General features: G+C 37.6%; 1 protein-coding gene across 4 annotated transcripts in view; it reads left to right on the top strand.

Moving 5' to 3' along the window:
* The window catches only part of SMAD4 (SMAD family member 4), a 66975-nt gene that overhangs the window by 30718 nt on the left and 22466 nt on the right, over positions 1 to 13791 (top strand). For 3 of the 4 annotated variants that reach the window (XR_007921790.3, XM_051851944.3, XM_051851943.3), the window contains 4 exons: positions 3311 to 3430; positions 3527 to 3643; positions 5090 to 5140; positions 13444 to 13627. Coding sequence is in view for 3 of the 4 variants with exons in the window: in XM_051851944.3 (XP_051707904.1) it covers positions 3311 to 3430; positions 3527 to 3643; positions 5090 to 5140; positions 13444 to 13627 (472 nt within the window). In the remaining variant the exon portion in view is untranslated. Of the gene's footprint in view, positions 1 to 3310; positions 3431 to 3526; positions 3644 to 5089; positions 5141 to 13443; positions 13635 to 13791 lie in introns of those variants that run through there. The other variant, XM_089305732.1, reaches the window with a different exon arrangement.

Below are 13791 nucleotides of genomic sequence, written 5' to 3'. Positions count from 1 at the left end.
TAATCTTTTTTTTAAATAATGAGAAATCTGTTTCTAAAGGGTTTTCTCCCAGTAGAGGTATTACCTCTGCCATGTCTTAGGAGGCAGAGGGCTGTTAGTCTCTGCTTTTCTCAGACCTGATTGATGTACAAAATAATCAGATTCTATTAGAATAGCTACTTATTTTCACAATTACCAAAGGTTGGACAATTTCATGCTTGGCAGGTGAAATAGCCTTTTTGTTTGAATAATAGCCTTGTCTTGGTGTGTGTAAAATGTTAGTTGTACATGGGTACCAAGGGAATTGTATCAGCAATATACTGTATGTAGATTTGGACTGATACTTTGTTGAATGCTACTAAAAGGAGCATTATTCTATATACTTTCATATCAGATCAGAGTCAGTGTAGATTTGATCTTGGAATAGGGGACTGATATCTGTAATTGTGATTTTTTTGAGTGAAGTATCCCAAATTTTCCCATTTTCATTTCACCACTTCAAAGCAATACATAATTAAGAGGTGACAGTCTCTCCATTGATAGTGTATCCTAAGTGGGCCTTGTAGATTGAGCACTTTAAAACTGGGACCCTCAATCACTTAATCACTTGATGCTTTGGTTACCTGTCCACTTTTAATTTACTGTTTGGAAAATATGATTGACCAACGATATGGGTAGTGATGGAAACTTGAGAGTACAGTACAGCCACTTGAGTATAGATTAGTGCTAGAACACAGCTACCTACCTTTGTTATGTTATCTAAAGATTAAATTTCTGTGCCTTTGTTAATCCTTATGAAAATAACTGCAGTTTGACTGTTCTCCCTGTGGCTGGGTCTTGTTTGAAGACCAGAAAAGTGATATGAATGAAATGCAGCGAATTTTGTCTTGGTATTTTTGGGGTCGATTTTCATAATTAAATACTAAATACTGTGGGTTTTAAAACTTGGTGGCAGAATGTTACCATAGATCTCAAAAGTATATTGTATTAAAAGAAAGAAAAGAAGCTGACTAAAAAGAGGAATTGGAAGCCTATTTCATTCACATGAGTTGATTTGAGTTATATTGTTTAGTTTTATCCTATGGGCTTGGAATTGTGCAATGAAAATATTCAGTACAGAAAACTGCGGTGAACCAGTTAACAATTAATGTTCACTTGGTACCTGAGTTCTTCAGGGCCTTTTTCCTAAGTATATGTAAGTAAAAATCATTTAATTATACTGTGTAGTAACAGTTTTTTAAGTTACCTAAGAGTATGTAGCATGTATAATTTATAACAACAAGAGCAAAAAACATAATTAGCCTTTAAAGATAACTTACAGAACTTTAGGAACGTTGATAAAATGTCATCTTTCATTGAAATATTCTATTCACTCTTTGCTTTTATAATTCTTAGATTTAAGGAAATGTGATACATTGAGTGGAGGGATATTTCCTTTTTCTCTGTACTTTGAGGAGTTGGTGACGTTTACTGTCTGTCTGATTAGGCTCCCATTTAGATGATAAAAGAATGAGGTGATGCCAGTGATAGTAACAATTATGAAATTTCAGTGCTTTTCTCATGGGATAGACAGTTGACTTATTTAATGGTTACCTTAGGTCTGACATTGTAGTGCAGTTGGTTAAGCTACCACCTGCAATGCCGGCATCCCACATGAGCACCTGGATTGAGTCCTGACTGCTCCATTTTGAATCTAGCTCCTTGCTAATACTCCTGGGAAAGCAATGGAAAATGGCCCAAGTGCCTGGGCCCCTGTACCCATGTGGGAAACTCTGATGGACTTCCTGGCTCCTGGTTTCGTCCTGGCCCAGTCCCAGCTCCATTTGGAGGACCCATCAGATGGAAGATCTCTTTCTTTCTCTATTTCTCCCTCTCTCTAACTCTGCCTTTCAAATAAAGCAGATCTTTCCAAATGAAATAAGACAAAAATAATTAATGTTTACCTTAAGAAATGTTTACCTTAACTTTTCCATGTTAAAAAAAAAAAGGCCTTGGGTTGGTGTTTGGCACAGAAATTAAAACACTGTTTGGGATGTCTGCCACCCATGAGGGAGACCTGGATTGAGTTCCTGGCTCCTGATTTTATCCTGGCACAGCCCCGCTGTTACAGGCATTTGGGGAATAAACCAAAAGGTGGAAGATCTGTCTCTGTCTCTTTCTCTGTCTTTTCTACTTTTCAAATAAAATGAATATAAATTTTTAAAAATTTGTTTTATGGGCTGGGATTATGGCACAGTAGGTTAAGTCTGCCTGCAACACCAGCATCTCATATGAGCCCTGGTTGGAGTCTTGGCTCTTCCACTTGTGATCCAGTTCCCTGCTTATGCACCTGGGAAAGTATTAGAAGATGGCCTAAGTTCTTGGGCCTCTGCCATCCACGTGGGAGACCTAGATTCCTCCTGCCCCAGCCTTGGCTGTTGAGGCCATTTTGAGAATGAACCAGCAGATGTAAAATCGACCTCTCTTCCTGTCGCTCTCTCTGTCTCGCTTGCTGTCTCTCCCCTTACTCCCTTTCTCCTTGTCACACTGCCTTTCAAATAAATAAATCTTTTAAAAAATCATTGTAAAAGATTTTAAAATGTTAAATGGCAAACATTTGAGTTGAAGCCAGAGAAAGCTTAGTTCTTCTAGTTTATTACATATAGAGAGGGCAATTGATTGTATGTAAATTGGGAATCTGATGATGATCTTGAAAAGACATAATTCTTGGTTTTGCAAAGCACATAAAAAAGGTCCAAGTAGAATGATAGGTTTTTTTTTTTTTTTACGGTTTGTTTTTAATCTGCAAAGTGATTTGGCAGTGGAACTAGATCTTTCTAACTTTGTTACTCTGCCCATCACATTCTATTTAAAATATTCGCCCTCTTTCCTTTTATTAAACCTTAGCATTCTGTCACTATCAGTACCAATGCTGCTAATTAACTTTCTACATTCCAACACTTTCTTGAGCCTGGGTTTTTGGAGTCCTAATCAGGAAATTTCACAGAGAGGAGGATGGAGTGGCAAGGGATAAATTGATGTAATTCTGAAGCAGTTATTATAATAGATAGACATAATAGAGTGGCATTTTGCTAGTGTTTGAAGACTATTTATGAAGTAATAGTCCGTTACAGTTAGCTAATACTACTTAGGAGGAAATAATGTTGAACTTAGAGTTAAGGTTTGCCTAGATGACTTCAGGTTTTGTTTTGTTTTGTTTTTGATAGGCTGTGGATGAGTTGCCCCTCTTTATAGCTGTGGATTATCATATATGATTGGTCCTTCATTTGTTATATGAAACCATAGACTTGCATCTGTAAATGTGCCATGTAATGTCTTCTTGTTCCTCTAGGTCAGCCTGCCAGTATACTGGCAGGCAGCCATAGTGAAGGACTGTTGCAGATAGCTTCAGGGCCTCAGCCAGGACAGCAGCAGAATGGATTTACTGGTCAGCCAGCTACTTACCATCATAGTATGTACATGCTTTTTAAAATCTTTTAAATAGTTGAGAAAAAAAATAGGCAGACTTTATAAAAGCAAATTAATCCATGTGGGCCTTAATTTTTAGACAGCACTACTACCTGGACTGGAAGTAGGACTGCACCATACACACCTAATTTGCCTCACCACCAAAACGGCCATCTTCAGCACCACCCGCCTATGCCGCCCCATCCCGGACATTACTGTAAGCTCTTGTTTTTGTTGTAAGGGCCTTTTCTTTTATAGGACTTTGTTTTCTTTCTGTTTTTCAAAATAATGTTTTTACATCTTTTATTTATCCTATAATTTAGTTTCATTAAATAGTTGGTGCTTTTCAATATTTTTTATAAGCAGTATCATTTATTTTTCATAGTTATCACAGCTCTGTTTTAGAGGAGTGCTGTTTACTAAATTCATCTATTTCTCTGTTGCTAATATTTCATTAACATCACATTGATTTCCATTCATTTGTTTGTTCGCTTTGTATGTGTTCTTAGACCTCATGCGTATCTTGTTTATCCATCCATAGTGGATTGACACCTCCCCCGTCCCTCCTTGAGTGCTAAAATCCCAAGGTTTCTATCACCATGTGTTCCCTGGGCCAGATATACTGAGATGTTGAATCTGTTGCTACACTGTGCAAGCTTGATTGGGTGGGATCCCCTACAGACAGCCTGCAGATCCAGGCAGAATAGGAACATTGTGTATTTGGTTTATTTAAATCATGAGTGTAAATGTTGTATCTATTTAAAAACTCTTTTCCTCTCACTGTAAGGTTAGTAGTACCAAAGAAAACTTGGAAAATACAGAGAGGTGCAAATAAGAAAATTAAAATTCCCAAGAAACCTACCACCCAGCGATAGACACTTCTAATATTTTGTCATTTTTCCTTCCAGTCAAATAGATGGGTATATGTAAATTAGGGGTGGGGGAGAGATGATACTATGATACTATATGTATATTGTTATATTTTGCCATTTCCAGTTATGCTACTGTTTTTCCATGTCTTGAGAATATGACTTTTAATGACCGTTTGGGCCAGCATAATGGTTGAAAGTGTTGTGTTTGGACCCTTAACTGGCTATGTGACTATTGGTAATTTATTTAAGCTTGTTAGGCTTCAAGGGTAGTAACAGTAATGTATATTAGCATATTTTAGGAAGTATAGCAAGTCATGTGAGGTGTTAAGCGCAGTATATTAACACATAATAAGCTTTCTGTTATGTTAGCTACTATTCCACTACATAAATATCTTAATAATCATAAGAATTAGTTTTTAGAATAGACCTAACATTTTAAATTATTATACATTCATATATTATAAATTGTACTGTATTGCATGTTATATGAATAATTCATTTATAATCTGCATTAAATATTGCATGTAAAACTATTTGTGAATGATTTACCAGCCCTTAGCACATAGCACTAAAAAGTTAACTATTAAGTATCTACTGAAGTAGTCAAAACTATTTGCTTATTATAATTATCAAGTAGTCTAAACTGAGTTTTTAATTTTAGACCTTGCATAAGCTTGATCTAAATAACTCCTACAGCATGATGTTTATATTTAAGTAAAGTTTATTAAAAATGTTAGCATTGAAAAACTTTTTAATAAATAAAAATGGGAATTTTATTGTCTTTTCTTTAGGGCCAGTTCACAATGAGCTTGCATTCCAGCCTCCCATATCCAATCATCCTGGTAAGTATATTTGAAAACTAATTCCCTGTGATTAGATTTTTGTTACATTGAGGCCTAATAGCTCCTGGTGGTTAAGGAATAGTATTATCCAGCCCTAAAGGCATTCCGATCTGGCGGAAAAGCCCATGAGAGTATTTCAGGCATGGAAAGCCAAGACACTCTGGCAAAAAGATCTCTGTGAATGAGATCCCAGTGGAAAGAACAGGTCTTCAAAGAAGGAGGTACCTTTCTCTGAAGGGAGGAGAGAACCTCCACTTTGACTATGACCTTGTCTAAACAAGATAAGAGTTGGAGAACTCAAGGGGCTTCCATAGCCTTGGAAACTCATGACCGGTGCATAGGGAGATTACTGATGCCATAAACAGGAGTGTCAATTTGTAAAGTCAACAACAGGAGTCATGGTGCACTTACTCCTCATGTAGGATCTCTGTCCTTAATGTGCGGTACATTGATGCTTAATGCTATAACGAGTACTCAAACAGTATATTTCACTTTGTGTTTCTATGGGGGTGCAAACTGTTGAAATCTTTACTTAATGTATACTAAACTGATCTTCTGTAAAAAAAAAAAAAAAAAAAAAAAAAAAAGAAATCAATTCCCAACTTGACTCTCACTGGGATTAAACATGACAATAGGTCTGATCTGATTTCATCATCATTTAAAAAAAATCATCTATTATTTTTCACTTTGTTTCTGTGTGGGAGCAAACTGTTGAAATCCTTACTTAATGTATACTAAGCTGATCTTCTGTATATTAAGATAATCGAAAATGAATCTTGATGTGAATGGAAGGGGAGAGGGAGTGGGAAAGGGGAGGGTTGTGGGTGGGAGGGACGGTATGGGAGGGGAAGCCATTGTAATCCATAAGTCGTACTTTGGAAATTTATATTCATTAAATAAAAGTTAAAAAAAAAATTATCTATTTAAGCATATGTGTCTGTAGCAGCCTACATTGACATTCAAGCTTGTCTTTGCATAAAATAAGGAAGTGACTTAATGGTGAGGATGACCCTTGAAATATCTCTGGGTGGTGGCAGGATGGGATTAGCTCTGCTTGGACACCTTTAGTGAAGTCAGTCAGAACCTGGTGCTGTTTGACTGTGGGCACTAACGGGCCCCTGAAGAGTTTCCCCTCACAACTGTTCTTCCTCTCTGTTTTCTCTGTTCTTCTCCTTTCTATTTTAACTCATCTCCCTGTTAGAAGAGCTTCCAGTCTAGTTATCTCCTTACCAGTTAATCTCTGCTGCTACTTGGTATTCCGTTTAAATTTTGAATGTAGTTATGCCTTGCTCAGCATCTTTCATTGATTCCCTCACTTATTGCTTGACCATAGGGTTAAGTCCAAAGTCCTTAGCTTGGCAAAAAATCTTTTGTCCTAGTCCCTGCACACTCCCCTGGCCTCATCTCTTTATCATTCTATACTGCTCACCAAAGCTTGCTAGGTATATTAGCCCTCTCTGCTTTTTTTGAGTAAGCTGTTCTTTGCCTGATGTATCTTATACTCTGTATTAGTTATCTGTTCTACAACAGATCATCTCAAAAACTCAGCAAGTGTAAATAACAATTTGTTCTGTCACTTAGGTTTTATGGGTAGGGAACTGGAGTGGCTTGGCTAAGTGGTTCTGGCTACAGGTCTCATGAAGTTGGCAGTGAGTCTGTCAGATAGGCCGTGTCATCTAAAGGCTTTTGAGGATTGGAGGATTCACTTTTTTTTCTTTTTTTAAATTAATTTATTTATTTGAAAGTCAGGGTTAGGGAGAGGGAGGGAGAGGGAGGGCTCTTCCATCCACTGGTTTACTCCCCAATTGGCCATAATGGCTGGAGCTGTGCCAATCTGAAGCCAGGATCCAGGATCAGGTCTTCCCATGCGAGTGTAGGGGCCGGAGGACTTGGGCCATCTTCCACTGCTTTCCCAGGCCATAGCAGAGAGCTGGATTGGAAGTGGAGCAGCCGAGTCTTGAACCGGCGCCCACATGGATGCTGGCACTGCAGGCAGCGGCTTTACCTGCTACACCACAGCACCAGCCCTGGAGGATTCACTTTCATGGTGGCTTACTAACATATCTGGCAAGTTAGTGTTATTGTTGGCAAGACGCTCTAATTTCTCTCCTTGTGGACTTTTTTGTAGAGCTGTTTGAATGTCTTCACAACATGACAGCTACTGAGTGAACAGGACAGAGTAAACAGAGCCTTGATGTCTTTTAAAACTTAGTTTCAGAAGTGGAAAGTTCTACACAGGAGTTGTGAATCACTGGGAGCCATGCTGGGTACCATGTATTCTGCTCTCATTTGTCCCCCAAAGTTTGTGTGCTAAAAGTCTGGTTCCTGGTTAATGGTGATCTTTAAGTAGTGGGATCTAGTGGGAGATGACTAGATCATGGGCACCTCCATTGGAAAGGATTAGTGTAGTTTTTTTAGGCATGGGTTAGTTTTCATGAAAGCAGGTTGTGATAGAGCAAGGCCACCCTGCATGGGACCGTTTTCTGCTTCACTGCCATGTTGTGATGTAGCTGGTGTTGGGAGGCCCTTGCCAGATGGCTGTGACATGCTGTTTGGACTTTTCCAGACACTTGAATTGTGAGCCATATAACCTCTTTTCTTTATAAAGTATTCAGCCTCAGGTATTTTGTTATAGCAACACAAATCAGGCTAAGACACATCCCTGCTTCCTTAGCACGTGACTCTTGGGAAGCCTTTTTGAATCTTGTCCTCGCCCACCTGATTGTACTTCTTCATAGTTAATGGTTCACATGTATACTGTCCTTGTTTAATGTGCAAATAGAAAAGATCAGAGTGTAAACATTTGTGTAGGTATAGGGTTAAAGTTGCATTTTATGGTCTGATGAGAATAATACCACATGCCAAAGACCATTTAAATAGGAAATGTGCATATGTTTGTAAATGTGTTCTTCATATAGACATCGACAGTAATATATAGTGAATCTAGTTTCAGAAATTGTTTTTGAAGATAGTTACATATTTTAGGAAATAGGCAGTAGTTGTAGGAAATGTGAAGATGGGCTGGGGCTGTGGCACAGCAGGTTAGGCTGCTGCCTGCAGTGCTGGCATCCCTTCTGGGCACCAGTTCCAGTCCTGGCTGCTCCATTTTTGATCAGCTTTCTGCTAATGCACCTGGGAAAGTAGCAGAAGGTGGCCCAAGGGCTCGAGCCCCTCATCCACGTGAGAGACTCAGATGAATCTCCTGACTTAAGCTTAGCCCAGGCTTGGCTTTTGAAGCCCTTTGGGGAGTGAACCAGCAGACAGAAGACCTCTCTCTCTGCCTCTCCCTCCTTCTCTCTCTTATTTTGCCTTTCAAATAAATAGATGTTTTTTTTTTCCTAAAGAAAAAAGAAAATGTGAAGATAGTAATTCCCCCTTATTCACAATTTCAATTACTCATGGTCAGTTGCAATCCAAAAATATTAAATGCAAAATTCTAGAAAGAAATAATCCATAAATTTTAAATAACTTATTATACTATATTGTTACAGTTGTTCTTTTATTATTATTGTTAATCTCTTACCATACCTAATTTATAACTTTCTTATAGGTATGGGGCTATGTAAAGAAATTATAACAAAAACAGTATTCAGTGCTACTGTTGATTTTAGATCTATACCGCATGAATAAAGGGAAACTGCTATCATTATACCTTGGTGTTAAGTGTTTCACACTGGCGCTGTACTCATACTTGGTGATTTCTATGCTTTGATTTTGAGAAAGTTGAAAAAAAGTATTTTTGGAAAAGCATAATCATGGTACTCTTTTTTCATGGGCTTACTCTTTTTCTCTTTTCCTTTAAGCTGAGATATACCAAAGCAGTTCTGAAAATTCATGGAAAGTAGAATTAAAGATAATGATTTGCCCTAAAATACACTTATCTTTTAGTTCCAGTTTCCATGAACTTTTTGAACTACCTTTCTGTTCATCATATTATGTATTGATTGCAAGTTAAAGTGAAGAGTTTCTTTAGTGCTTTGAGATTATTTTGTGTTCAGATTCACAGTTGGGTTCAACATGCAAAATTTCCAAGTTGAGGTGTATGCTAGTACTTTGGAGCTATCCATTCACGAAAGTACCTTTATGTGTTTATAAAAGGTCCTCACAGGGCATCTCATTCAGATATGAATAATAGGAGGAATTCATAATGAGTTTCTTAGGTCCTTTTGCCAAATTATCTTAAATTACTTTGTTTCAGAAATTGAAGATAATTTTGAAGTTTTATATTTTCCATTATAACTGAGCAACATTTATTTGCTTCAACAGTACTTTATAATACATTTCCCCATTATGTTTGTTGTTAACTCAGTCTTTTAAAACTTTTCTCTGGCCACTGAAGCCCATGGGCTTCATAAGACTGATTTGCCTTTGCTATTTTTAGAGCAATAAGCTGCAGGTATCAAAATCAACACTTAACAGTCCCTCTCCTTTCAAATGATTTAAGACATTAACTCAGCCCTCTTGTATTGTGGCTACTTTTGAAAAGCTGCAGGGTTTTCATTTGCATGACATTTTGATCTGGGGGCAAAAGAGCAAAGTGATATCCAGAAAAGGTATTGTCTTCTCCTAGTTTTGAAATAAGAATATTCTCTTCTGATTATTTAGCAAATTAAAAGTGGAACAGGGAAGTTTTTCACATAGTATTTTATATCTCAGTGCTGCCAAATTCTCTGGGACCCATTTACTTTTATCCCTCTCTCTCCTTATAAATAGTAACCTCCTTCTTGCTTGTTTGCTTTCTTTCTTTTTTTTTTTTTTAATCTTTGGTTTGTGGCACAGATCACATGCCAGTCTTTTTATCCTCAAGTCTTTAAAATTTTATTTTTAATACTACCCAGTTGAACTCATGCTAAACCTGTTCCGAGCTGCAGCTTTACATAACCACTGTTGTATGGTGTGTCAGACATTAGGCAAACAAGCAAACAAATCCTTTGGTGACTGAGAAACAAGATTTCAGTACAGTTGCAGATGCTGCAATTCATGATGATAAAAGTATATGTTTCTTGCTTAAATATGGAGGCTACAAAACTTCCTACCCCTTTCCTTGCCCCCGTTGACTCTCACAGAAAAAAGGTTTGTAACCATGGAACTTTACTTCTGCATGGTATCCTTCAGCAGGAACTAGGACCTCTTTTTTAAAATCCAGTTTTATAAACACTCCCGATGTCAGGGCATTGGTTTTAACAAAACTTACGTTTGGATTGCTTGTTTAAAGATCTCTTTTAAGTGCTGTTACTGCTTCCAGAACATTAAATAGTTGTTATCTTATATATAGTCTCTTTAGTTTCATCTTAACCTGTATTCCTCCCAGCAGTGTGCTGAAGTTGCTTGTATAGCATAATGTGATATCTTTAATAATTTAACTATGAAAATAACTTCAAATACTTCAAAACTGGCTTTTCAAGAAGACACTTTAGTGCATCAGTAGCTTTATGTCCTAATCATAATGAAATATATTTTAAGAAATGCTTGCATTATTGTAATAATTAGGTTGGCATGCCAAAACATTTGAATGTGTAAGTTTTTGAGGCCCCAGTCTTTATGTGGTCTGTTTTATTAACTCATTTTTTTAAATTATTTTTTTAAAGATTTATTTATTTATTTGAAAGGCAGAGTCATGAGAGGCAGAGAGAGGTCTTCCATCTGTAGGCTCACTCCCCAAATGGCTGCAATGGCTGGAGCTATGCCAATCCAGGAGCCGGGAGCTTCCTTCCAGTCTCCCCTGACAGATGCAGGGGCCTAGGGACTTGGGCCATCTTCCACTGATGTCCCAGGCCATAGCAGAGAGCTGGATTGGAAGTGGAGCAGCCAGGTCTTGAACCAGTGCCCACATGGGATGCCAGCCCTGCAGGCAGCAGCTTTACCCACTTTGCTGCAGCACTGGCCCCATATTAACTCTTAATTAGAAGGTACTTTATTGCTGGACAGCATTTTAAAAAGCAATGAAGTACATAGCCTTTGCAAGTTATTATTATTTTTTACTGATTTTTTTTAAAGTTATGGGAGGGAGGGAGGGATGGAGGGGAGCAAGCTTGCATGTGCTTCTTTCTGCTGGTTCACTCCCCACATGGTCATAATGGCCAGCACTGGGCCAGGCTGAAGCCAGGAACCAGGAGCTTCTTCCAGTTCTCCCATGTGGGTTGCAAGGGCCCAAACACTTTGCCGTCTTCCACTTATGGTGGCTGTACCCAACACACCACAGTGCAATATTTGCAAGTTATTTTTTTAATCTTAAACATTAATCATACTTCATTTTGGAACCTTTTGTTTGAAAAGATGTAGTTTTTTGAGTTAAGCATATTTTCAGAATGTTGAAGTTTTATTTCTTCAAATTCTAGTTCAAACTTTATAAATAGCACATGGACTTGGAGATACATCTGTAAATAAAACTCGACCCTTTCTCCCTTTCGTTCTTTTATTCTCTAATGAATGACATTGAGCTTTTTTCTTTTTCTTAAATATGCCAGATCCATTTCTACTCTGAGGCCTCTGCTTTTGCTTTCCTTTTTGAAATATTCTGTCCTCAATCTTCACATTGAAACAAGGTTTTACAGCTCTGACCTTTTCTGATAGAATATCCCCTACCAGTCTGAAGCATTTTTCCCACTGATCTTCTGTTCCATACCCTGTGGTATTTTACCACAATATGTGTCATATTTAAATTCCTTTGTTCATTTGTTTGCTTATTTGTCCATGAACTTCAGCTAGACTGGAGACTATGTTTTGGTTACTGCTGTGTATGCAGTGCCTAGAAGAATCTATAGATAATCTAGTTGTATGTTAAATGAATTAAAAAAGGAAAGCCAAAACATTTTCATGTATATGGGTTTGATATAATCATAGTATTCAAATAAAAACTAGAAGTATTTGGTCAACTACATTTGCAAATCAGACTGTTGCTTCCTTTTTTCTTTCAAACGTTTTAAATTATTTTAAATAATTTATTGCTATTCAAATAGACTAAATACATTTTCAAAGTTAAAATTGTAGTAGTTAAAATGAATTGACTTCACTAAAAGTATCTTTTGCTGTGGCATATACTTGTATATACAAATTCGACAAGTAACCTTTCACCTGTGAGATGATTGAGAACCCATGTGTGAAACTTTTGTGTAGTTAGAGTATAATTAACCTTGACTCAGGGCTGGGATAGCTGACTTGCTTATGTCCTTTCAATTAGGGAGCTATAAAAACATGCCATGGGTGGTGGTTTTTTAAGAACATTTCCCTGAAATATGTCTTGGGGTCAGTGTGTTTTAAAAAAAATAGAACTTCCCATTACATAGAAAATACAGTATGTGCAGTCAAGTGAAGCATCGTGGTGATTTATTTATTTTAGATTCTCAGTTGACTTGGCGCTTTGAGGTAAGAACTAAATTCTAGATTTTAAAGATCACTTTGGGGTGGCACAATGGGTTAAGTGTTGCTTGAGACACCCTCATCCCATATCTGAGTTCCTGGAATCAAGTTCCACCTTTACTTCTGATCCAGCTTCCTGCTGATGCACACCCTGGGAGGCAGCAGGTGATGACTTGGGTCTCTGCCACCCACATGAGAGACCTAGGTGGAATTTCTGGCTTCTGACTTTGGCCTTGCCCAACCCTGGCTATTGGTGTCATTTGGAGAATGAACCAATGAATGGAAGTGTACATGGTCGCTTTTCTCTGTCTTTCAGATAACTAAAAATTACTAAAGAAGCAAAAATAAAAATGACTTTAAAATTTCAAGACCAGTGCCAAGAACTGGGAAGGAAAATAGAAAAATTGAAAACCCCTCTTTTTTAATGCATTGCATTACATTAATCCATTTTTTAGAAAAAATACTTATCTATTTTGAAAGAGTTACAGAGAGAAAAGATACAGAGAGAACTTCCATCCATTAGTTCATTCCCCTATGGCCAAAAAGCAAGCACAGGGCCAGGCCAGAGCCAGGAGCCAGGAGCTTCATCTGGATTTCCCACTTTGATGGCAGAGTCCCAAGGACTTGGGGCATCTTCTGCTGCCTTTCCCGGACACTGCAGGCAGCTGGATGGGAAGTGGAGCAGCTGGGATACAACTGGTGCTCATATGGGATGCTGGCATTGCAGGTTGGGTCTACCCGCTATGCCACAGTGCTGGCCCTTTAATCCAGTTCTTTTGGATGTGGGTTTTTTTTTTGTTGTTTTTTTTTTTCCCCTCTCCATCCCTACACAATTTTTCTTTTCTTTTTTCTTTAGAAGAAACCCTTTTTGTTGTTGTTTTGAGGAGCAAAAGCTAATATCGTTGTCACATGAGTGGATGTTCTTTCCCATTTATTTCCTATAGCTCCTGAATATTGGTGTTCCATTGCTTATTTTGAAATGGATGTTCAGGTAGGAGAGACATTTAAGGTTCCTTCAAGCTGCCCTATTGTTACTGTTGATGGATACGTGGACCCTTCAGGAGGAGATCGCTTTTGCTTGGGTCAACTCTCCAATGTCCACAGGACAGAAGCCATTGAGAGAGCAAGGTATTGATTGTATAGTTAGATAAAAATTGAACATAGTACATTATTGTTTAAAATTATATTTTCCATGTACATTATATAAATTCTTAAATAAAGACATGTTATCTTGAAAATACAGAGTTTGTAAATGTTCCATTTTAATTGCTGATGTGTATTTAATATGTAAT

This window comes from Oryctolagus cuniculus, chromosome 10, assembly GCF_051225735.1.
Source record: "Oryctolagus cuniculus isolate XC-2025 breed Fujian yellow rabbit chromosome 10, ASM5122573v1, whole genome shotgun sequence".
Lineage (NCBI taxonomy): Eukaryota > Metazoa > Chordata > Mammalia > Lagomorpha > Leporidae > Oryctolagus > Oryctolagus cuniculus.
This window is presented reverse-complemented; position numbering and strand designations above follow the sequence as displayed.